This window comes from Equus caballus, chromosome 1 (genome assembly GCF_041296265.1).
Source record: "Equus caballus isolate H_3958 breed thoroughbred chromosome 1, TB-T2T, whole genome shotgun sequence".
Classification (NCBI taxonomy): Eukaryota; Metazoa; Chordata; class Mammalia; order Perissodactyla; family Equidae; genus Equus; species Equus caballus.
The window spans coordinates 145,273,919-145,300,106 of record NC_091684.1 but is presented as its reverse complement, the minus strand read 5'-3'; the positions used below and the strand labels follow the sequence as shown (position 1 = coordinate 145,300,106).

Below are 26,188 nucleotides of genomic sequence, written 5' to 3'. Positions count from 1 at the left end.
CTAAAGAGAGATCTTTAAAAAATATAAATTGATATAAACATCAGCAATTTCCGAGTGGTGATTTTCTCTTTATTCTTTATGTCTTTATGTAGAGCCTAAATTTTTACATTGTATTACGTTATTAATCACAAAAAGCATTTTTCAGTTTAAGAAAAGGTGTTTCTTAAAATGTTGCAAATTTCTTCATACAAAAATATGTGTATTGCAAATTGTTTTTTTCATGGATGTGCTCTGGTTTCAAAAACACAGACACAGTAGCCTTGCTTCAGTGCAGCTGTCACCTCACCACACACTGATGCCGGGACAAACAGCTTCGTCCAGATGAAAGTGTCAGAGCTAGTAATTTTCCCACTAAACCCACACAGTAAACAACATTATATCTGTTTAAATGAATACTATTTGTTGGACCTTTTGTATACAGTTTTATTTTAAAAAATAGACATCTTTTCTATCAAGTGTGATGAAGGGACGTGAGTCATGGAAGGGAAAGGAACTAGCCCTTATTGGAAGCGTATCCAGTGCCCTAAGGCCAGACGCTGTTCTGCATACCCCCCAGCCTCCCATGCGTAATGCCTGGTGAGGAAGAGGCGGAGGCCCTAGGTTCTAATCCTTGCTCCGCTCCTTCCTGGGCAGGCGATGTCAGGCCGGTTGCTGAGCATTTCCAAGTCTGTTTCCTCTGGTTAAATGGAGACAACAAGTGTAATCCCTGTGCCACCAATTCTGAGGATGAATTCAACTAATGAACGAAAATGTGCCCCATGATGCCTGACACAGGGTAAACACTCCGTAAGAGCGAACAGCTATTATTAATATGGTCCCCAATCTGACAAATAAGGTCAGCCTGCTAAGATCATACAGTTAGTGGGGAAGCCAGGATTCAAAGAAGGGTCTTTCTGACCCCATCACCCGTGTTTTCCATGATAGAAAAGTGTGTTGGACTGTAGTTGTCAAAGGGGAGAGTGAGAGGAGAGAAAGGAGAGACAGTAGAAGGAAGGAAAATGGACAGTGAGAATGGGAATTTAAGAAAAGGGAAAAGCGAAGGAAAATGAATGGAGAGTGATAAGTGCTAGGAAAAGAACAAGAAAATTGAAAGAGGAGGCAGTGGGAGCTGAGGGAGAAGAGCTGGAAGGGAGCTGGGGAGGGAGGAATGAAGAGGCCCTGGGTGAACCCTCAGCTCCTCCTGGGTGATCCCATCCTGGCTGGCTGGACTCCTGGTCTAGCATCTACCACTGCCACCCCTCCCCTCTTCTGACTTCTGCCTGCCTTTCCTGTCCTTGAGCCTCACGCCTCCCTGACCGCTCCCCATGGCCCAGGACAAATCCAAAGGCGGGAGCCCAGCCTCAGAGAGAAGTTAGAGATCCACTCCCACCTGTCTTTCTAGACACACCTTCAGCTGTTCTCTGCCCTCTATTCTTTCACACTATTTTTAACTATGAGGAAATAGGCTTTTTTTTCCACCACCAAATTACAACCACTTTATTCATAAATGCTTTGCCATTTTTTTTTACTCTGACACTCAGCAGAACACATCAGTGCTGCATTTTAACAGTAAACTGAAAAACTAACTTAATTTTTACATAATTGGTATTTAATTTTTCAGTAAAAATTGTCATTTTAATTTATTAAATTCATGTATCATTTGACATTAAAATGGTACTGTAGGTATTTCTACCCAGTGTCATCTTACTTATACAAATATAGTTGGTTGTCATTAATGTCTCCTTTTGTAATTGAAACTTCCCATATTTATATATATATATCTGAGAATATATTTGTATATATATTTATATATATATTCAGAATCCCCATAATTACAATTAAGTATTTTGGTTTAGATAATGGCATTTCTCTTTACTCTTATGTGGACCCCCAAATTCTATTGATATATTGCATATTTTGGGCATTATATTTTACTTTTTCTTGTTTCTTTCAATTCTTCTCTCCTTGCTTTATCTACCTGTCCCTTCCTCTAGTTTCCCCAAGTTTTTTAAACTCAGAACCTGGAGATTGATATTATAATAGCGAAATATGGCACAATCAAACAGTGTATGACTAGACCTGCCTAGTAATATGGGAGACCCACTTGTGGTGCTAGAGATAAGATTTATAAATGACAGGAGCTGATGACTTCAGGCAGGTAAGCCAGAATTGACAGTGGAAGATCTGGAAATGATCTTTGAGAAGTTCTTTAATCCAGTGACTTATTTATTTTTAATCCTATTCATCTGTAATGTAGATCCTATTATTCAAAGAATCATGATACTAACCAACCAAGCAACTTAACAGATAGACAGCCCCCCACCACATTCATGAAAAGGGCACCAATTCTGAACAGAGCTCAGTATGTGTTGTGAACTCATGCCATGTGACATCTCCTGTCATCAAGAGTGCATGGCGCTGGGTAATAGGCAGGTTTGTTACTGAAAAGCAATCTCAGACAATGAGTGGTGGATAGACTCCTTTATCACAAAGTTGATGTGGTTGGGCTTCTGTAGCTCAGACAGAATAATTCCAGGTGGATGAAATGACCGTCAGAAAAGGTGATTCCAAAAGTCTCCCTTCACTCACAGATATTATATTGAGTGTTAGTGTTTGGGATGCAGTCTCAGTAAGGAACCATACTTTTTAACTAAACCATATTCTCTAATGCCTTTATTGCTGCAATTTCTGATACTGGAACTCTAGTCATACTCTTATTAACAAACCTGTGGAGTCTTCTAGGTCAGCTCTGTGTCTATTAAGATTTGAAATGTGTCCTTAAGGAGCATACAGTTTAAAGGGGAGACAGACTATTAAATAGCTAAAAATAATAGAGCTTGATAAGTAGTATAAAACACATAGAATAAAGAGCTGAAGAAATACAAACAAGGGAGCCATTTTATTGAATTGAGGGCCTGGTGGGGCCTTAACGGAAGAATATGAGTTTTCTAGGCAGGCAGGGATGTGAAGGGCATCATCGATAAAGCACTTGGGCAAAGGATGACGGCAGCAAGTACGTGACATGTTCCAGGACGGTGGGTGGAGTGGCAGTGGGGAGGATTAGAGTTGACTGGAGAAGGTGGGTACTGTAAGGAGTGGCCAAGGATGAGGCTGGAAGAATGGGTTAGGCCAGAGAGTGTCGAGAGCAAAGGAAGTAAAGGTAGCGTTGGAGTGTGGAGGAAAGAAGATGGGGAACAATTGCTCTTTTCTCTACTGTGGCAAATCCTAGTCATTTTCATCACTTCTTCCCTGACCTAGCTCTACCCAGGGAAGATAAAGCCCTCTTTTTTTTCCTCCCCCATGTGTTTTCATGTATGTTTAAAAATTTTTTTATTGAGGTATAATTGACATATAACATTATAATAATTTCGGGTGTACAACATAATGATTCGATATTTGTATATATTGCAAAATAATCACCACAATAAGTCTAGTTGACGTCTGTCACCATACATAGTTACATTTTTTGTGTGTGATGAGAACTTTTAAGATTTACTTTCAAATATGCAATACAGTATTCTTAACTATAGTCACCATGCTGTACATTACATCCCCAGGACTTATTTATTTTATAACAGGAAGTTTGTACCTTTTGACCCCTTTCACCCATTTCATCCACCCTCCCCATTCTGGCAACCATAAATCTTTTCTTTGTATCTATGAGCTTTTTTTTTTGATTCCACATAGAAGTGAGATTATACAGGGGATTTTTGTCTTACCTATCTAGGTTACTTGGCTACATAATAGATGCCAAATGTTTCTTAGGTTGGACTATTCTATAGATTAATATCTCAACTAAGGTATTTTACACCTTTAAAATTGTAAAGGTTCTATAATCCTAAATATTAACGTCTTCCACAATGGCCTAATTTTATGGAGTCTAAATGGCGGAAATTATTTTCTTTGATACTGAAGAACTCCTTTGGCATTATAGCTTGTTTGGCATGAATCACTTCTTTTCTTAAATGTAATTTGTTTAAATTCAAAGTTCTTTGTTTAGGAAAATGAAATGTTCACACTTTGAAACTCTAAAAATAACACACTGGAGAGATGATGCCAAAACAATGGTTTCAATCAGAAATGCTTTCTGAATCCGGCGTATAAATGAGAACTGATTACTGAATCAGATCATGGTTACTAGGCAGTCATTGTTTTAAGGCGATTAACAGCAGTATTGGGAAACCTAAGTAATGAAATATTATAAAAACCCTTCAGTTTTGTTCAGATTTCTAATGCGTTGTGATGATCAGACGTTCCTTATATGCAAGATATAATATGAATGATTATATCTTATAATAAAGTTTTAATGAAGAATATCATTCTCATTCTCTCAGTGAATAGATGAGTTCCTGCAAATCAGATCCCATTGATCATGCGTTGTTTTATTTAAGATTAATTTAGAAACAAATTCTCTTAATTTGCTGTGGAATTTACTAAATTTCCTGAGATCAAATTAACTAAGAGAGTTTCCTATAAATTTCTACAGAGAAGTACCAGATTGAATAAGCCTGTTAAAGAAACTATCTTGTTTCTGTAAAAAAGTTGTTTCTCAAGCTTGAAATGCACATATGGGGTCAGGAAACTCTAACAGTCCTTGATCTGTCTAGCAAGGTTTAGTGGTATTAATTTCAGAAACATTTTGATTTTGCTGGATTCTTTTCTCCTTATTTGGAAACCTCTTCTGTTTATTTCATATATAAGATATAAAGTATTTAATAATATAAATGATCAGCTTGTCAGCATAATTTATGATCCACTTAGTAGCTTAATAATAAGCTTTAGGGGTCATTTAGGTTCTAGATAGAAACTGTTAAATAATTTAATGCTTATTTTTTCAACAGATGTGAATTATTAAAAAGAAAATGGCCCAACGGAGCACTGTTTTTCCTTCTCTTGTCACCGAGGAAAGGTATAATATATGGAAAATATGCATCTAAGGTATACTTTTCCTTTCCACCAATCCCATGAGGGTTGCTAGTGGGTGTGATGGTCATTATAGAGAAAGTCTTGCAGCTGTTAACGTTATCCAAGAATGATTTTGTTCAAGAGCAAGAGTAGTACTGTTGTGTTCCCTCGCCAGCTTCCATCTGTAGGATACTGTGGACCACCCAGTGACTGTGAGAGGTGGGGATTTGACAAAGGCCCTACAGTAGAGTTGTACTCTGGTTAGCAGTGAAATGTAACTCTGGAGGTTTGGGAGCTAATGTCCCTGCTAAGCCTTTTAAATCAGAAGTTGCAAATTGGCTGTCCATAGGCCAAAAGTGGCTCATGGAAGTGCATTGTTTGGCCTGTATCGTCTTAAAATACTTTTTAAATGAGTTGTTAACATTTAAAAATCAGACAATTTCACATACAAGTCTGGATTTTCTGGCTCTTCTTGAATGTCAGATGGTCTGGAAAAATGGACCTGCATTCCCAGATGGTCAATCATGGGTGGAGCAGAACTGTGGCTCCCTTTAGATGAGGAATGCCCTTTCCAGTGCTCCAAAGTCGCTACCACTCCCTATTGCATCATATGTGGTGTGCTGCACTCATTTATGTCACTTGCCTGACCCCGTAGGCATTTGAGTTTGTAACCACTGCTTTAGTGGGAGGGAGGAGGAGGGCATGTCAGAGATTTTGTTAATAAGCTTGATCCTGATAACACAACTTATATTGAGGAGACACCTCTGTGCATCCAATTCCTCCAGCCTCTTGCTTTTGGAGGCCATGGAGTCTGCTACCAGCATACTTTACTCTCTGTTTAAAGATGCTGCCTGGCTCATGAAGAAAACTCTTGGGCAGAAACCCTGTATCAAACCCCATTTAGCTTGGAGAGATAGATAATTTGTATTTCCTTCTCTGGGAAGTCTTGACTCTGGCTTTAAAAATCATTTTTTCCCAATTAACAACCCTGGTCATGTGGCTCCCTTCTGTAGGCGAGTGAGAACTATGCCACGACACAGCCAGTCTCTGACCATGGCACCTTACTCATCCGTAAGCCTAGTGGAGCAACTGGAAGACAGGATCCTCTGCCATGAGAAAACCACCGCTGCCCTTGTGGAGCATGCCTTCCGGATTAAAGACGACATCGTCAACAGTTTGCAGAAAATGCAAAACAAAGGGGGAGGTGACCGCTTGGCCAGGCTTTTCTTGGAGGAGCACATCAGAAACATAACTGCCATCGTGAAGCAACTGAATCGAGATATTGAGGTAAGGGCTGTGCAGGTCAGGTGGGCTGCCTTCCTTTCCTCGGACCTGCTCCATGTCGGCAGGGCGGCAAGTCTAAAAACCACCGCCCGGGCAAGGGTGCGTTCAGACCAAAGCTGTGTGTCTTGTCTATTCTTAATGATCGCCAAGGAAACAGCTTGAACAAATAGCCTCGTGAGATTTATTCCCGTATTTGATAGCAGTTACTGTCAGCGTTATTTCTGTTTAATCTAAATTTACCTTGCTGATTATTAAATCATTTTGTTTTGTTTGGTTCTCAAAGGAGAGAGAAGAACAAGTCAAATAGTTTCCCTGTAAAACCCTTCATATCACTGAAGACAGCTATTAAATCAATTATTAGGTTAGCCTTTGCTGCTTCAGATGAAATGTTTCTAGGTCATAATGATTACACATAATTCAGTTTATTACTCAAACTATCGAGAGATCTGAATTGCTTCTCACACTCCTCTTTTGTTGCTTTATTTTTCTCTGAAACGAGCCCAATACAGGGCCAATATTGTCTATTGTAGAATTTGTGAATTTGCTACTGTTTGTTGAGCAATCACAGGGACCACACAATTTAATTCAGAAAGCTTAAGATCATTTAGGACCTGGGCTTCCGTCACCAAACCATGTCAATATCCTTCACATGCAATTTTTAAATATATGGATAAAAGAGATGTGGCCAGATTAAGGAAAAGCTTTGTTTCGAGTCATGGAGATTGTATCTTAATTATACTTCCTGAAATTAAGCCTCATTTTTTTTCAGTGTCAGATTTGTATTTATTTTTTCACCAGCTTTATTGAGGTATAATTTAGAAGCCACAAAAATCCACCCATTGTAAGTGTACAATTCAATAATTTGTAGTAAATTTATAGAGTTGTGAACCATTAACACAATTCAGTTGGAGAACATTTCCATCACCCCCCAAAATTTATATACACCTGTTTGCAGTCAACCCCTACTTCCACCCTAGACCCAGGTAACCACTAAGCTGCCTTCTGTCTATAAATGTGTCTTTTTTGGACATTTCCTATAACTGGAATCTTACAATATGAAGTCTTTTGCATCTGGCTTCTTTCACTTAGCATCATCTTTCTGAGGCTTAGCCATGTTCTAGCATGTATCAGTAGTTCCTTCCTTTTTATGTCTGAGTGATATCCTATTGTATGGATATACCACATTCTGTTATCCGTTCATTAGTTGATGGACATTTGGATGTTCCCAGCATTTAGCTATTATGAATAAAGCTGCTGGGAACACTTGTGTCCAAGTCTTCGTGTGGAGATATGTTTTCATTTCTCTTGGGTAAATTACTAGGAGTAGAATCGCTGGATCTTACAGTAAGCTTATGTTTAACTTTTTCAAACAGAGCCAAACAATTTTCCAAAGTGGCTATACCGTTTTACAATCCCGCCAGCAATGTGTGAGGGTTCCAGTTTCTCCACATCCTCACCAACACTTATTATCTGTCTTTTTGGTTATAGTCATCATAGTGGATGTGTAGTGGAGTTTCATTGTGGTTTTGATTTGCAATTCCCTAATGACTAATGATGTTGAGTACCTTTTCATGTCCTTATTGGTCATTTGTATGTCCTCTTTGATGAAGTGTCTACTCAAGTCTTCTGCCTATTTTTAAAAAATTAATTGCTTATTGTGGTAAGATATTATCATTTTAACCATTTTTAAATATACAATTCATTAAGTACCTTCACAGTGTTGTATGCAATCATCACCACTTTCCATTTCTAAAACTTTTTTTTTTTTGAGGAAGATTAGCCCTGAGCTAACATCTGCTGCCAATCTTCCTCTTTTTGCTGAGGAAGACTGGCCCTGAGCTAACATCCGTGCCCATCTTCCTCTACTTTATATGTGGGACGCCTACCACAGCATGGCTTGCCAAGCAGTGCCATGTTCGCACCTGGGATCCGAACCGGCGAACCCCGGACTGCCGAAGCAGAACGTGCTAACTTAACCGCTGTGCCACCGGGCCAGCCCCTCCCAAACTTTTTGATCATCCCAAACAGAAACTCTGTTCCCTTGGGGCCAGCCCTGTGGACAAGTGGTTAAGTTCGCAGCTCCGCTTTGGTGGCCCAGGGCTTTGGCAGTTCGGATCCTGGTTGTGGACATGACACTGTTCATCAAGCCATGTTGAGGCGTCATCCCACATGCCACAACTAGAAGGACCCACAGCTAAAAATATACAACTATGTACCAGGGGGCTTTGGCGAGAAATGGAAAAATAAAATCTTTCCAAAAAAAAGAAACTCTGTTCCCATTAAACAATAACTCCCATTCCACTCTCACCTCAGCTCCTGGTAACCTCTATTGCTTCTGCCTCTATGAATTTGCCTCTTCTAGTTATGTCATATAAGTGGAATCATACAGTGTTTGTCCTTTCGTGTCTGGATTATTTTGCTTAACATGGTGTTTTCAAGGTTCATCCATGTGTCAGAACCCATTTTTAAATTGGGTCATCTGTTTTATTATTGATTTGTAAAAGTTCTTTATATAGTCTAGATACAAATCCCTTAACAGATATGTGATTTGCAAGTATTTTCTACCATTCTGTGGCTTATATTTTTGTTTTCCTGTGGTGTCTTTTGAAGCACAAATTTAAAAAATTTTAATGAAGTCCAACTTATCAGCTTTTTTCTTCTATGGTTTATACTTTTGGTGTTGTATCTGAAGAACTATTTGCTTACCCCAATGTCACAAAGATTTTTCTCCTAGGTTAAAAATTTTAGTGCTAGTTCTTACATTTAGGTCTATGATCCATTTTGAGTTAATTTTCATGTATGAAGTGAGATAAAGGTCTAAGTTAATTTTTTTTCCGTATGGATATCCAAGGAAAATCTATCACTTTCTCATTTGTTGAAAGTCAATTGAATATAAAATATAAGGGTTTATTTCTGGATTCCATTGATCTGTATGATTTTCCTACGCCAATACCACAGTGCCTTAATTTCTAGCTTTACAGTACCTTTTGAAATCAGGCAATATAAGTCTTCTGACTTTGTTCTTCTTTTCAAAATTGTTTTGGCTATTCTGGGTCCTTTTAATCTTCATATAAATTTTAGGATCAGCTTGTCAGTTTCTATAGAGGGACCTGCTGAGATTTTGACTGAAATTGCTTTGAATGTATAGATCAAATTGAGGAGAATTGCCATCTTAACAATGTTGAGTCTTTGAGTATTTCGAAGAACCAACTCTTGGTTTTATTCATTTTTCTATTGTTTTTCTGTTTTCTATTTCATTGATTTGAACTCTATATTGTTTCCTTTTTTCTTGCTTGCTTTGATTTAGTTTGCCTTTCTTTTTCACGTTTCTTAAGGTGGAAGCTTAGGTAACTGGTTTGAGATTTTTCTTCTTTTCTGATAATGGTGTTTGAAGCTATGAAGTGTCTTCTAAGCACTTCTTTAGCTGTTTCCCAGGAATTTTGGTATGTTGTGTTTTTGTTTTCATTCAGTTGAAAATATTTTAAAATTTCCCCTGTGATTTCTTTTTTGGCACAAGTGTTATTTGTAGCATGTTGTTTAATTTCCAAGTGTTTGAGGTTGCCCCAAATTTATTTCTGTTGTGGATCTTTAATTTAATTCCATGTAGGCAGAGAACATATTTTATATAGTTTTAATCTCTTTAAATTTATTATCTCTTGTTTTATCAGTTAGTGAAATCTCCAACTCTTCTCATCGAGTTGTCTATTTCTCCTTTTGATTCTGTCAGTTTTTGCTTCATATATTTTGTGGCTCTGTTGTTAGGTGTGTATATATTTATAACTGTATATATCTTCCTGATGTATTGACCTTTTTGTCATTATAAAATGTCTCTCTTTGTCTCTAGTAATATTTCTTAAAGTCTGTTTTGTCTGATATTAATGTAGCTCTTCGGCCCTTTTATGGTACTGTTTGCATAGTGAGTTTCCTCTTTTTGATAACTCTCACTTAGGTTGTGCCTAAGTGAGGTACTAGTCTACCACATGGTTACCATCTTTCACTGTTCTTTTGAGGTTCTCATAAATATATCTTTACTAAGAACAGGGATTCACTCAGAATTATGTCCTAATTGAAGTACATTTGTCTTTAGGATTCTGGAATTTCTGGTCCATACTTAACGATGTTTTAAAAAAGCGCTGTGTGTTTGTTATTAAGAGGATGTAGCAGGTGCTTGTTGCTTCAGAGACTGATGGCATCCACTCCAATTTCCTTTGGTCACAGCAATTTGATTTCCTCTTGGGATTTACTTTTCTTCCGTTGGATACGGGCTAGATGGCTGTTAATCAGGGTGCCTCATCACCATTATAGCTATAGAGGATTGGAGTTCATAACTCAGACCAAAGCACTGAGATGCGCACCTCCTGGAACTTGACACCTGAGCAGCGTGCTCCACAGACTGGAAATGGCTGGAGCTCCCTCCCTGCAGCAGCTTGCCTTCAGGACACTGGCCTGTGGTTCCTTCTGCCTGGACCCTAGGAGATGCCTTTTGTGTCTTTTTTTGTCTGGATCCCGAGCTGCCCTGTTGATTGTGTGCACCTCTCCCCTATATCTTTCCAGTAAATTCCATTTTTTTCCCCTAAGTTAGCCAGAGTCAGGTTCAGTTACCTGCAATCAAAGAACTGTGATGACATCCAAGGCAACATAGAAAGTTTAAGAGATTGCTGTAGATAATTTAGTTGGTTTTGGAAGGTGGTGTCTAAGTTAGAATGATCTTTCCAGTTTTATATTTGAATGCTCAAGCAGTTTTATCCCAGAGACTGAGCAACTTGCTAACCCCAAGTTGGCACCTTCAGAAAATTGAAGAACCTCAACTTAAACATTTCAATTTTGAAAAGGATTAGAGGTAGATTAGGGGACTGATAGCCTTGCCACACCCAAATCTACAGAGGAAGGTAGATGAAGTCAAAGTGGTTGGGGATAAATGATGATTCTCGGGTTCCCAGCCCCTCAACCGATGGCAAAGAAGTGTGTTATACAAAAACACAAGCACCTCTGTGTTTCACATTAGAAAATAGTGTGACCTCCCTATTCTTTCCATGCCCAACATTTCCCTGTGGGTACTCAGCTGGGTTCCCTTTGCTCATGTGGGCGATGGACAGACTAGAGACTGGAGCCAGTCTATTCCGGCATTACTGTCTTCAGGTAAAAGCAGAGTGTAACTCCACCCTTAGAAAACTCAGGACTTCAGTGTTTCTGTCAACGTCACAGGTGATAGTGCTTTAGCTGCAACTGTGGGATCTGGGGAATAATTTCTCCATTGGGAATTATTAGCTGCTAATATTAATAATTGCTGCTGCTAATTATTAGCTGCTATGTGCCAATCCAACCATCAGAACTGTTTTAAATATATAATTCTGACTGCAGCTGAGCCCTCAGTGCAGTTTAAGAGTTCCTTCGAAGACCCCCTGCCAGCCCCTCCAGTGCCTCGGTTCCCTTTCCCTTAATGCGTCTTGATCATCCGCCGCTTGCCACTGTTACCATAGCACTTACTGAAGACGATTGACGTTGTTTCTCTACAAGTCTGTTTCCCTTGATAGACTGTGAGCTCTTCAAAAAGAAAGGAACCTTGTCTTACTCATCTTTGTATTGATGGTATTTTGCTCCAAACATTGTGCTAGACAATGGCTATTCAGCTATTCTTTGCTTTCTGAGTATTTCTACCCCCACAGGAAGAATTTCTTCATGAAACCAGGTAATGCTAGCTTTAGTTCTCACTGAGTTCTCCTCTGCCCCAGCACTCGTCTAATGTGAGTTCATTGAATTGCTTAGACAGAGTCATTAGCAAACATACCTAGGAATCCAAAGTCATCAATCGTTTAGGCTTTCACTAATTATTTTTCTTTAAGATGTGATTTTAACACAGTTTTTCTTTAATGTGTTTCTTTAAAATGATTTTTCAAACCATTTACAGTCCAGTGAGTTTCAAAGTAATTCAATTCTGCTGTTTTTCCATCTGAAACACATTTTATGTAATGATTATTCTTGCCTAACCAGACAGCGCTCTTTCCCATTTACATATATTTTTGGAATGTGCAGTTTTGCGAATGAAAAGATGATTTCCATTGTAGAGAGGGAACACTGAGTAAAATCTAATTCTGGTAAAAAATTTACTTTGCATATGTGAGCATTTACTTTTTTATGACTGGTGATGACTATATATCATTATAAAGTAACAGAAGGAAGTTTGGAAGTTTAATAGACTCTGATATGAAATGCTAATTGTATGGTTTTATATATTTTGTGAGCCTAAGCATGTTTACCCAAACATAACCAAAATTAGGATGCTTGATGAGACATCTGAATTGCCACATTGTAGCGAAACTTTTTAAAAATGAAATCATGGTGTAGATTAAAATTGTAGAAGTACTAAAAGGAAGTCTTTATTTATCAGTGACATAAAATTGGGAGGGTGGGTTATGCAAAGGCATATTTGCATATTTAAAGAGGTGTGAAGATATTCAGATTATATTTAAGTGTTGTGAAAGGCATATTTTTTGTCTGTAGATTCTTTTTTTTTTTTCTCTTCTTCCCAAAGCCCCCAGTACATAGTTGTATATCTTAGTTGTGAGTGCCTCTGGTTGTGCTATGTGGTACACCCCCTCAGCGTGGCCTGATGAGCAGTGCCATGTCCTGGCCCAGGATCCGAACTGGTGAAACCCCGGGCTGCCAAAGTGGGGCGGGTGAACTTAAACACTCGGCCACAGGGCCGGCCCCTCTCTGTGGATTCTTAATGAATTTCTTCTGTAAATTGCTTGGTCTTAAAATTATTTTTATTAAGGTTTACACTTGTTTTTCAGCTCACTCAGTAAAATTGTACTGGGTATTTGTTTTGTAAAAATCTGTGCCTGCAGGTGACTTTGTTTCTCAAAAGTAAAGCTGAAGCCATTCTCAACATGTAAAGGCCACTCCAGGTTCCAGATAGAGCTAATCAAATTGTGATGTATTAATACTATATCTTGGTAAATTTGCCTCAATAAGTCTTTATGATTGTCTATGATGTGGCTCTGCACACAGTTATGTGCAGGAAGAAAAGTAAAATATTTTGTCAAACCACTAGCCTATATGATCCTCAAGAGTTAGAACTGAGTCTTACTTTTTCTACTTTTAGCACCTACCGCAGGGTGTGGTACATAGTAGGAGCTCAGTAAATGTTTCACAATCAAACGCTCTGGGTCCTTGGCCCTTCCAGAGCCCTGTAATTACTGCCCATGTTCTATCAACAGATTCCATCAAAACAGATGACTGTTGTGTACTAGTATACAGTAGGTGCTTGATAAATGTTGAATGAAAGAATCTATTGTTTTAATATATCTGCATCCATCGTTTCCATTCACAGTTTGCCTTGCAATATGGAGTATGTTATCAATTATTTATTCCTCAGAAACTTTCCACAAATTGTTGTCATCATTATAAACTTAGAAGAGGTAATGTAGTCAACTATGTATTATACATGTCTGGATTATCCATGTTGTCTTTCATTTAAGCTGTATCAATCCCTGGAACCAAATCCTGGTAAGCACTCCATGGCCGTTTTGTTGGTAGTGAGCTTTTCCTTCCATGCCAGTTTGATGGCTTCAGGAAGTTGTTGGGACCCCCATATCCTCTTAGAGCTTTCACAGTGTCTCTGGCCTTTGGGGAACCAGGCAGTGGGGTCTGCTACCTGGCTGGTCAGAATCTGCAGACCTCCTCCTGGTTGCCATTTGCTCAGGCTTCATAATGTTCCTCTCGCTTAGGGCTGTGGTTTTGACCTACTTGAGTTATGGGAAATTGTATCAAGCCCTCATCTAATTGACTAGATTATACATAATTTGCTAGTTTAATAATTTGCAAATGGGCCATGAAGAGTTTTCTGAGCTCAAGTGAGGCGTGCAGAGTCGGGTTTTATTAGCGTGTCAAAGCAGAAGAATAGACAATGATGTTAACATACACTGTGGTTGGATGGACAGACAGGAACTCAGTTCACTGTGCATCCAGCATGGTCAGCGAGGGGAGTCTTGGTTAGTAGACTTCATGTATTGTACCTAAAAGGGGAACTTCAGCCTGCAGCTAAGCAATCCTTGTCCCATTGGAACAGGTCTATGAGCAGAGGGACTTTGGTGATTATCATCTGTGTTAGTCAGGGTTCTCCAGAGAAACAGAACCAATGGGATATTATATGTTATAAGGTATAGGCTCACATGATTATGGAGCTCAGAAGTCCCACCATCTGCCGTCTGCAAGCTGGAGACCCAGGAAAGCTGGTGGTGTAGTTCAAAGGCCTGAGAGCCAAAGAGCCGATAGTGTAGTTTTCAGTCTGGGTCTGAAGACCTGAGAACCAGGAGGGCTGGTGGCAGGAGATCAGTGGCCCAGCTCTGTCAGGCAGAAAGCGAATTGCACCTTCCTCCTCCTTTTTGTTCTATTCTGGCCCTCAGTGGATGGGATGATGCTCGCTGGCATTGTGAAGGGCGGTCTGTTTTACCCAGCCCATCACTTCAAATGCTAAACTCTTCCAGAAACGCCCTCATGAACACAACCAGAAATAACGTTTAACCTGCTTCCTGGGCATCCCATGGCCCAGTCAAATTGAAATATAATTAACCATCACATTATCCAAGTTTATTTTGTTTCAACTCTACCCACTAGACTTGGCTTGTCATGTGGCTTGACTTTAGGGAGAGAAGACAGTGAATTGAATGGAATTTGAGTATTTGTTCCGTTCGGTTGATAGAGGTTTTTCAAAGTAAGTTAACGAATTGGTGTTCTGGTGTCTGCCCTTGGCACCAGTACATTTTAGCTTGTCTGAGTCCATCTTTGAGGACCTGATCACCTCTAGGCACCCGCTAGGTGTAGTCTCTGCACCTTCACTGTAGAAGACAAGATCCTGGAATGTGGAGCTAAATTAATTGATAAATTAGTCAGCCACCTGCTGGGAGCCGGCATTGTTGGAGGTACTGGGGCTGCAGTAGTGACCCAGGCCGGCAAGGCCCCTGCGCTTCGGCCTGCTGCACATTCTGATGGGTTTACAGGAGTCAACACTGAGTAACCAGGGTAATCTCAGCCTAAGTCAAGTGCTCTGATAAGACAATATGATGGAGAGTGATTGTGGGGCTATTTTAGGAAAGGCAGTGGGAGTGTAAGGTGACATGTGAACTGAGACTGGAATGACAGAGGGACCGGCGAAGCCAAGGTGGTGGTATAGGGGGAGGAGACACACAGGGAAGAGAACATTTCAGACAGAGGGAACTGCAGGTTCCCAGTCCCTAAGCAGGAAGCAGTTTGACATGTTTGAGGAGCAGAAAGAGGACCGATGGGACTGGAGAGTCATGAGCCGGGGGGATAGGACCAGACCATAAGCCTTGAAGGCTGTGGTGGGAAGTTTCGAGTTTGGAAGTAGGAAGCCATTGTTTTGTTTTAAGCAAAGGAATTGAAGTAATTCAGTCACACTCTTGGTGCTGGGGCTACGTTTGTGAATAAAAATCCTTGCCCTCCTGTTGCTTACAGACAGATTAGTGTTTTAGAAAGATCATTCTGGCTACTGCATGGAGAAGGGAAACAGGTTGGGGGCGAAGTGACTGTGGCTGGGATGAGGGGAGTCAAGTGGAGATGGAGAGAAGTAGATGAATTCTGGATCTGTTTCGGAGGCAGAGTTGACAGGACTTCCTGCATGTGGGAGGTGGAGAGACTTCTGTTTGGGACTCGGCAAACTTTAGGGGCCCATGGAATGTCCAGGTGGAAATGCCAAGAGGGCACTTTGATACATGAGGTTGCAGCTGGGGGAGTTTGAATTCATAGTGTGGAGATGAAAAAACCATGTAGGGAGTTACTATCTTCTAAGGAAGGCCCTGCCCTGCTCACTTGGGCCTTTCTCAAGGTCATAGTGGAGGTGCGCTTTCATTTCCGAATCCTCAGAAATCCAGGTTGAGTTGGAGAAGGAGAAACATGGGATCATTTCCTTCCTGGTTGTTCCTCGGACACGCCAGTGTGTCTGGGTGGGTGAGGTCCCCGGGTTCTCACTACCTTTGCATGAACAGCGTGATGTAGGGCTGGGGTAGGGGGTGCGTGCATTTCCTACTGTCTTTGGGAAGGGGATTCTATAAAGACCGTGTCTTAGAAACAGTAAATGAAGACTTGAGACATGGCTTTGTCAAGGTGGCTGGCCTCTTCTCTGCTCAGGTGAAACATGTGACTGCCTGGGCTTGGGCCATGCACTTGCTACCCTCTAGTCTTTCCTGCAGCCGCTGAGCTCTGTGACAGCAGGCCTAGTGCACAGCACACAGTAGGCATGCAGAGAACAGTTTCTTGAATTGAATTGACAATAATGGAGAGCTGATGATCTATTTAGGGGTGCAACCTTTTTAAAGGAAACACATCATGATGATAGATTGTTCCAAAATGAGGAATTAGGGAACATTACTGGCTTTCCAGAGGGATTGTTTTTCTAAGGCTTCATGCTAGAATTTCTTTAAATAGTAAGCTCTCTAAAGCCTTCTGTTTTCACATAACTCTTCAGTAACATGAATATTGTGTTAAGCTCAGATATAATTCTTTTCTGTGTTATGCAAAGAAAGCTCTTCTAATACAATATCTTATTCATCTGCATAAGAATTCTGAGAATTAAATGAGCTTTTTTTATTTCTAAGCATTAAAACAGACACACACACACTTTTTTTTTTTCCTGGTTATAAAAGTAATGTAAGCCCATTGGAAAACACAAAAAAGAGGAATCAACCATAATCGTACCCTAGACACAAGCAAAACGTTAATATTCTAGTATTATTTTATGTGTATCTTATACACAACTGGAATCATCCTGTATGTTTATTTTGTGCCCTTTCTTTTTGCTTAATATTAGATTGTAAACATTTTCCCTTGGTGTTTTGGGGTTTTTTTTTGGGAGGAAGATTGGCCTCGAGCTAACATCCATTACCAATCTTCCTCTTTTTGCTTGAGGAAGACTGCCACTGAGCTAACATCTGTGCCCATCTTCCTCTATTTTATGTGGGATGCTGCCACAGCGTGGCTTGACCAGTAGTGCTAGGTCCACGCCTGGGATCTGAACCTGTGAACCCCAGGCCACCAAAGCAGAGCGTGTGAACTTAACCACTAGGCAAACGCGTGGGACCCCATTTTCTCTTTTTTTAAAAGCCCTCTGTGAACCTCTTACTGGTTGCATAATAGTATACCATGTAGATGCCTTTAAAATACTTGGTGTGTATATTGTACTATGAAGACATCTTTGTGCGTACATTTGGTCATTTTTCTCACTATTTTCTTTAAGATTAATTCCAAGAACTAGAGTTACTGGGTCACAGATTATGACCATTATGAACATATTTTGATGGAACGCGCTCCAGAAAGATGTATCAGGAAGGGCCAACTGTGCATTTCTTATTTTTAATATGCATTTTAGGATTATAAGTTAAAAATAATTGTGTCTTTAATAGATGAAAATGGTGTGATTTTTAAAATTTTAATTTTAAATAGACTTCATTTTTTTAGAGCAGTTATAGGTTCATAGCAAAACTGAGCAGAAAGCAGAGTTCCCATGTCCTCTCTGTCCCCACACAGGCCCAGCCTCCCCCACGATCAACATCCACACCACAGTGGTACATTATCATGGTATGATTTTCATTTCCTGTTTCTTTGCTTACTAGAAAGGTTGACCCTTTCAAAAAATGTGATGTTTAATTATTTTTAACGCCTCTTTTGTGAATTGCTGTTCATTTTATTTGCTTAGTGATTTTTTGATTGAGAAACAACTCAAATGAAATAAGATTGATTATAGTGTTTGTCGTTTCTACAATGTCTAATGCTGTGTTTCTCCCGGAGTGGTCTGTGGACCATGAGCATCCACATTTCTGGGCCCATTCCTTAGCTTTGTTTCCCTGGGGGTGGGGCCCAGGAATCTTTACGCACACCCCAAGGATGTTTGGAAACCCCTGGTCTTAAGCCTTATTATAAACAAAGGTTTGAAGCATCACATACAAAAAAATATAAGTATTACTTTTTATTAACTATAGCTAATAAGTGTTACTTCCTACTAAAAGAGAAAAAGAACACCAGTGCCTTTTCATCAGTGGGAGAGTGTCAGAACCTGATTAGTCAGACCTGAAGTTTTCTTACAAGATTGCATTCCGATGACTAACATTTTGTCATTCACAGGTGATTGTAACTGGTTTGCAGTCTTCATAATGCAGCAGGTTCATTCAGAAAAAGCTGGAAACTACAGCAAATAACAGATAGGTCTAGCAGTTCCCAATTCCTTTCAATGAAATATATTTTTTTACTGTCACTGTCACTCCATCTATAGTGGCTCCAACCAGGTTTCCAGTAAGGAAACCACAGAATGCTCACATGGCTAATTTCTGCTTTTTCCAGGAAGTTTGAAAATCCTAAAAACTGTATGTAAGTGCAATTTTTTGCATGTATGTTATGCTGGAAAAAAATAGTTGAGAAAAGGAAGCACAAAAACAATTTATGTAAGCATAATTACATTGTTTCCAATAGGACTTTCTTGTTCATTTGCAAATTGAACTGCAAATTTTCAGTATATCAGAAATCAGCAAATTTCTAGAAATAGATACAAACAAATAGGTACACATGAATTTATCCCTAAGAAACCCCTCGATTGGTGCAGGAGGTGGTTTGGTGTGCCTGCCTCGCAATTCCAGTGCCACCTTCCTCAACAGCTGGGATAGGCTGCCAGGAAGGCCCGGGGGAGCCAGCAGTGGCCTGGCCGGGGAGACCTGGGAGTGAGGTCATGGACATCGTTGTTTAGGAGTCAGAGAGGAAAGCCAGTCTCCTCCCTCACAGAGGCAGTAGAGGTGGGCCATGTCCCCATGGCCCCCAGGGGGAGGGCTGTGGAGAGCAGGATCAGAGGCTTCCTCTGGGCGCCTCACCTGAAGACTGGCTGCACCTCCAGCTCATCAGCCCCTTTCACTACACTCAGGACCACCTGCTTAATCTCACTCCAGTGAGCAGAGAAGAAAAAGAAACATCCCACCTACGCACATCCAAAGCCAGAGGGACGAAGAAAAAGCACAGCCCTTAGAACAGGCCCAGAGGAAATAGGAAACAGGTGGACCTTGAAGGAAAAAGAATTGGGACGTGCTATGGACCGAATGTTTGTGTGCCTCTCCAAATTCCTATGTTGAAGCTCTAACCCACAATGTGATGGTATTTGGAGTGAGGCCTTTGGGTGGTAATTGAGGTCATGAGGGTGGGGCCCCCGTGATGGGATTACTGCCCTTCTGGGAAGACAAAGAGAGACCAGAGCTGCTTTTCTCCATCATGTGAGGACACAGTGAGGAGGCAGCCATCTGCGAGCTGGGAAGGGGCCCTCACTAGAATCCAACCCTGATCTCAGACTTCCCGGCCTTCAGAACTGTGGGAAATACATGTTCACGGGTGATAAGCCGGTCCGTCTGTGGTGTGTCGCTATAGCAGCCCTCGCTGACTAAGAGCGTTTAAGAAGATCCACTATAACATAAAATTTCTTCCTTGAACTCAAATTTTTAAAAGTGAGTAGATGAACTAGAGGCAAGGATGGTTACTTTTAGGACTTGACTTAAATGCCCGCAAGACAAAGTAGAACAAATGCTGAAGCATCAGAGCCAAATACGAGGAGAGAGAAACCATGAGGGAAAAGATGGAAGACTTGGAGGACAGATCCAGGACGCTCAATGCGTGAATAATAGGAGTTCCAGAGAGAGAAAGAAACAGATGAAGAAGAAACAACAGTTACATAGAAGGAGCAAATTTATGCAAGTTGAAGAAAAATCTGAGCTTACAGATTGAAAAGTTCACTGAGTTCCAGGTAAAATTGAATTAAAAGTGAAAAGAAGATCCACAGTGACGTCCACAGTCATACGCTTCGTAACAAGATTTTGGTGAAATGAAAGACCACATTTACTATGGTGGTCCCATAAGGTTAGTACCATATGGTCTAGGTGTGTAGCAAGCTATACCGTCTAGATTTGTGTAAGTGCACTCTGTGATGTTCGCACAACGATGAAATCACCGACGACACATTTCTCAGAATGTGGCCCCATCGTTAAGTGGCACATGATTTATTCTGATAAAACTCCTGAACTCCAAAGATGAAGAAAAAGCCTTACAAGCTTCTAGGCATAATGAACCACGGTACTTACAGAGGAAGACGCATCACACTTTCTGTAGGCCTCAAAGTTCACTGGGAGGAAAGGCCTTTAGGTGAAGAATTCTCTACCCTTTCATATCACCCAGCCTTCAGGGTAAGGAAAGGAACCAACATGGCAGGGATTCAGACAGTCGTTCATCCACGTGCCTGATCCGAGGAAAATCCTAGAGAAACGACTCTAATCAAAACACCATGAGTGTGCACAGAGACCCTGTGATAGGAGAAAATGACAAGGAGAAGCACAAGGGTAATCAGTGATTCCTAAAGAAAGACCGATGTCATTTCATGTAAATGAATGTCGAGAAGTGCCTGGGACTGGTAATGAGTGCTAAAAAGGAAAAAAAAACCCATTGAAGTAGAAGAGACATTCTACAAGCAAAATTCTAATTATAGCCCAACCAAAAGTATGAGTTATTATAACAAAGCCTAGTTTGGGTGGGGAAAGGGCAAGAGGGAGAAAAGTAAAATCCTCCCAAATAAGTCCCCCGGGGTTGCAGGGTGAAGGAGGGCGGAGGTGAGGTGTGCTGAGCGTCTCCTGTGGAGGAGAGGGCGAGCTGTGCAAGAAGAGGGCCAGGAATAGACGTGTGCTTGGGTGTGAATGCTGGGAAAGGGAAGGTAGCCATTCATGGAATAGCAATGTCCGGGAACATTCCCCACTTAACAAGGGGAGAAACCGCAAGGAATGGTAACCTGATTCAACCGGTCAAAATAAAGAAGGAAGGAAACAGCGACAACAAAAAGCAACATACATTGAAAACATACAGTGGGATGAAAGGACGAATGGAAACACACAAAGCAGCGTGGTGTCCTGAGGGAGAGCACAGTCTATGGAGCCAGACCCCCTGGCTCAAATCGCAGCTCCATCACTGACTGACTGTGGCTTTTGGCAAGTTGCTTAATGGCTTAGAGATTTCACCACCTGTGAAATGGGCAAGTAATATACCTCCTTCAAGGGGGGTTGTGGGGATTAAATGAGTTAACGTACGGGAAGCACTTAGAACAGGGGCTGGTGTCCAGTGAGACCAAGCAAATGTTTGCTTTATTATGTATAAAAGAGTAGCAATATTCCTATTAGATAAAGTGAAACTTAGTATTAAAAGTACTAGATCAGATGAAGAAGGTTATTATATAATGGTAATAATAGTCACTTTTATCACAAGTCCATATGTGCCACATAGAATGGCAGTTAAATATCTAAAGTAAAGAGTATTGAAAATACAAGGAGAGCTTAATGAAAATATTTCACAGTGGGCGAATTCATGATACCTCTTTCAGAGCCAGAGAGATGTAGTGGACAAAAGTAAATCAGACCGAGGAAAAATGAATAATGGGATCAGCAGACTCAATTTAATAGGCACTGTCGAACTTTTTATTCCTCAGATAATTTTTTGCATGACTATGGCACATTTTAAAAAATTAGTCACGTGCCACAAAGCAAACCTTAATACATTCAAAAAGTTAAATATTTTACAGATCACATTTTTTGATCATGAGAGATAAATAATAAAAAGTACCAAAAAATCCTTAACTGCTTGAAAATGAAGAAACATAATTCTAAGTAACCCTTGGATACCTGGATATCCTTAGATCAAAGAGGAATTCAAAACCAAAATTAAAACAGTAACAAAGACAACACTTCTGGGGCCAGCCGGGTGGCGCAGCAGTTAAGTGTGCACATTCTGCTTTGGTGGCCTGGGTTTGCTGGTTCGGATCCTGGGTGTGGACCTATACACCGCTTATCAAGCCATGCTGGGGCAGGCATCCCATGTATAAAGTAGAGGAAGGTGGGCACGGATGTTAGCTCAGGGCCAGTCTTCCTCAGCAAAAAGAGGAAGATTGGCAGTAGTTAGCTCAGGGCTAATCTTCCTCAAAAAAAAAAAAAAAAAAAACCCCAGCCTGGAGTGGTGGAAAGAGCTCTGAGCTGCACCCCGAGAGTCCAGGGGCCTCGTTGGAGCTTTGCCTCTTCCTGCAGGGGGACCTCCATCAAGTCACTAGTCATGGAGTCTCTGTGTTTTTATTGGTAAATGAAGGGACTTGGTCCCGGCGTGATCCCTGCTTCTCTGGGCCTGTGTGTATCAGGTGACTGTTAAAAAGGAGCTGCTTATGAAAGGAGTAAAGCATCCTTCTCTTTGCCAAGAGTATAATATGCTTTTGTGGGAGCGTGTACATTCTCAGATGACTCCCCTGGTGATTGTTTGTGTTGTCCAGGTCCTGCAGGAGCAGATCCGTGCCCGGGACAACATTAGCTACGGAACGAATTCTGCCTTAAAGACTCTGGAGATGCGTCAGCTCTCTGGTTTGGGAGATCTTCGAGGAAGAGTGGCGAGGTAGGTGGGCGAATGGTTGGGGCTCTCCTCCTCAAAAAGGACGCTGGCCTCAACTTCATTTCAGTGGGGAATTTATTCGTGAAGCCCCAGGCAAATGCCTCGCAGTGTTAGCCCATCCCTTTCTCAGCCCATGAGCTCGAACGGTGGAAGTTAGACCCGAGGGTGGATGTGCCACGATTCCTCGTGTTTCTGCGCTTGGAGTTGTGTTTGTGGAAAGAACCGATGGGAGAGCCCAGCTGACCCGTGCAATGTGGTAGGGCCATACTACGTTTGTTGAATCCAGTAATACAAAGTTGAGCCTTATATTTTGCGTGTCTTTTTAAAAATTTTTTTTTTTTGTAATTCATTTTGAATTTACTTTTCTGAAAGTATTGGTCCGTGATAGACTGGAAATTTTGCTTTCCAATGACAAATGTGGTTCTAGCCCCTCACCATTCAAAGCGTGCCCGGCGGACCCACAGCATCCGCGTCACCAGGACTGTTAGAGATGCACCATCTCTAAGGCATTTCTGGGCCTCTCCTGCCCTCTGCTGCTGGTAAGGGTCAAGCGCATGTCTACGGGGAGCTGTGGAGCAGAAGGCAATTCCAGTCAGCCTGAGATGAAATGAGGGTGGTCTGCCAGGGCTGGGAGTGGGAGAGGGAACAGGGACCCACAGGGTCCAAGGCCTGGTCGGAGCAGAGAGGGGGAATGTTGGGGGTATTTGTGCAGACAGCTCTTGAAGGGCCTCGAATGCTGGGCATGTGTGTTCGGGTCTGCCGGGTGAGCATCAGTCTGACAGCAGAGGGCTCCATGGATTGAATGGAGCCTGCTTGACACTCTTCTGTGGTTTTCTGTCCTCATCCGAGTGAACTGCAGTCTCCCTAGTACGACTCTTGGTGTCAGAAACCTTGCTGACCTCTCCTCCTTTCTCTGCCTTGGGACTACCTTTCAGCAGCGATCAGCTGCTTGTTACTCCCTGAATGGGCCGTGCTCTCCTATCTCTATGCCTTTGCACATGCTGTTCTTGTTCTCAGCATGCTTGTCCCCTTCTTTTCTAACTTCTAGTCAGCCTTTAAAATTCAGCTCAACTGTCACCTCCTCCAGGAAGTCTTCCCTGATACCCCACTCTCCTGAGCATCCTAAGCCTTCTCTGTTCTATTGAATCTCTCTGTCGTCTTCACTGCCTTGGAGTGGAGTACCATCTTTTATTTTTGTAGCCCAAATGTCTGGAACAGTCTCTGGAAAACAGTAGGTATTCAATAAACGTTTGTTGGATGAACTGAGGATCTGGGAAATCACTGTAATAGGACGGAAACAACTTGAAACCTTTTTGTGGATATTGGGTTAGAAGAAACCCCAGCTCTGTTCTACCTCCCAGAGCGGTGGGGAGTTACAAGAGCTGTAGAGCTGCAGGCAGAGCAGCGACTTCGGCAGAGCCCCCAGGATCCTCCTAGTCAGCGGAGTGGCGGTGAAGATTAAGGGAGGCCGTAGGTGTGAGAGCATCAGTGCCGTGCCCGCAACGGAGTCTGCATACAGCACGTGGGAGCTGTTGTTATATCTCAGGGCAGCAGCGGTGAAATTACAAAATACAGAAATTATTTTGAAATACCTTCAGGAATTTACCTTTTTCTTCTGCAGTTTCTTAACTTCTCTGCCCAGCTTGTTCTGTAACAAATGCTTTAACTCTGAAACAATCAAAATCGTTTGTTGTGAGCACCACGTGGTTTTGCTTTATTTCGTGGCTATATTCATCTTTCCCCTGGAATGTGAATGAGACTTGCCTTGTCGAAATAAACTAGTGTGAAATAAAAATTGGGGGCAAAATTTTGGCTTTCTTGCATTGCTGAGGTTGTATGGAAGGAGTGTGAACTTTCTAAGTGATATTCTTCAGTTACTAGGCTGCCGTACGATTTGAAGTGTTATTTCACAGTGTTGATGGATCCGTGGGGGATGGAGATGGTGGGAGTACCAGTTGGCCCTGATCCTCCCCTGGAGACCAGCTCGGAAGGGCAGGTTCTCCTCGGCGGGGAGAGACACGCTCCCGAGTCAGCACAGCACGCCCTACGCAGGACTTGCTCACAGAGCTTCCAGCTGCCCCCAAAGCAGAACTCATGGAGTTTAGCTTTCCTGTTCCTGCTGGAACATTGTTTGGCTTCTTGACTTTTCCAAGACTCAGCAGCCAAATCCACTTTCCTCTGTGAGGTCTGTGCGTGGTGTCAGAGCCTTAGAGGAGAAATCTCTGTGTACTGAGGCAGGTGCACAAGCTCCCTCAAGGTAAGCAAGTCCAGGAGCAAAGGAAAAAATAAAGATAAATTGGACATCATCAGATTAAAACTTTGGGGCTATTATAAATAATGCTGTTATGAACATTCACATACAAGTTTTTATGGGGTCACGTGTTTTCATTTGTCTTGAATGTATAAACCTAGGAGTGCACTGGTTGAGTAATAGGGTACCTCTGTGTTTAACCTTCTGAGGAACACACAGCCAGACTGTGTTCCAAAGCGCCCGCACCGTTTTACGTTGCCAGCAGCCGTCTGTGGGTCTGATGTCTCCAAATCCTCACCAACGCTGTTTATCTGTCTTTTTGGTTATAGTCAACCTAGTGGGTGTGAAGTGGTATCTTGTGGTTTTGATTTGCATTTCCCTAATGACTAATGGTGTTGAACATCATTTGATGTGCTTCTTGGTCATTTGTATATCTTCTCTGGAGAATGGTTTATACAGATCCTTTGCCCATTTTCTTTTTAAAGTTTATTTTTTATTTTATTTTATTTTTTTGGTGTGGAAGATTGGCCCTGAGCTAACACTTGTTGCCAATCTGCCTCTTTTTGCTTCAGGAAGAGTGGCCCTGAGCTAATATCTGTGTCCATCTTCCTCTCTTTTGTCTGTGGGTCACTACCACAGCACGGCTTGATGAGTGATGTGTATGTCTGCGCCTGGGATCCGAACCCGGGCTGCTGAAGCAGAGCATGCCAAAGTTAACCACTACATCACTGGCCTGGCCCCATGCCCACTTTTAGATTGAGTCTTTTTATTATTGAGTTGTAGAAGTTCTTTATATATTCTGGACACAATTCTCTTATCAGATATCTGACTTGAAAAGATTTTCCCCTGTTTTAAGGGTTTTCTTTTCATTTTCTTGATTGGGTTTATTTGTTCCTTTTGAAATAATAATTTCTTTCTCTTTATTGACATTCTCTATTTGATCAGACACTGTCCTTACACCTTCCTCTACTTTGCAAAGTGTGTTTCCTTTATTTCTTTAATCATCCTGTATTTATAATGGCTGCCTGGATGTCTTTGTGGTTTAAATCTGATATCTGTTCCCTCTCATAGGCAGTTTCTTTTGCTTGCTTTTTCCCCTGTGTTTAGTTCACATTTTCCTGGTTCTTTGAGTGTCTCATAATTTTTGTTAAAAACCGGGCATTTTAGGTAGTATATTGTAGCAATCCTGCATACTGATGCCCCAGGCTTGTTTTTGCTGTTCGTTTAGCGACTTGGCTGGACTATTTTGGGGATGTCTACTTTCCACGCAACATGAAGCCTCTGCTGTCACCACTCAGAGGGTGATCAGGC

The 26,188-nt window shown here is 41.4% G+C and overlaps 1 protein-coding gene across 4 annotated transcripts in view; it reads left to right on the top strand.

The window, feature by feature from the left end:
- FAM81A (family with sequence similarity 81 member A) overlaps window positions 1-26,188 on the top strand; it is a 62,985-nt gene that overhangs the window by 12,222 nt on the left and 24,575 nt on the right. For 2 of the 4 annotated variants that reach the window (XM_023616516.2, XM_070270924.1), the window contains exons 2-4: window positions 4,821-4,917; window positions 5,898-6,171; window positions 22,511-22,629. In XM_023616516.2, the coding sequence (XP_023472284.1) occupies window positions 4,898-4,917; window positions 5,898-6,171; window positions 22,511-22,629 (413 nt within the window). In that variant the 5' untranslated portion in view covers window positions 4,821-4,897. The remainder of the gene's footprint in view (window positions 1-4,820; window positions 4,918-5,897; window positions 6,172-22,510; window positions 22,630-26,188) is intronic. The other 2 variants (XM_070270918.1, XM_023616511.2) reach the window with 1 other exon arrangement.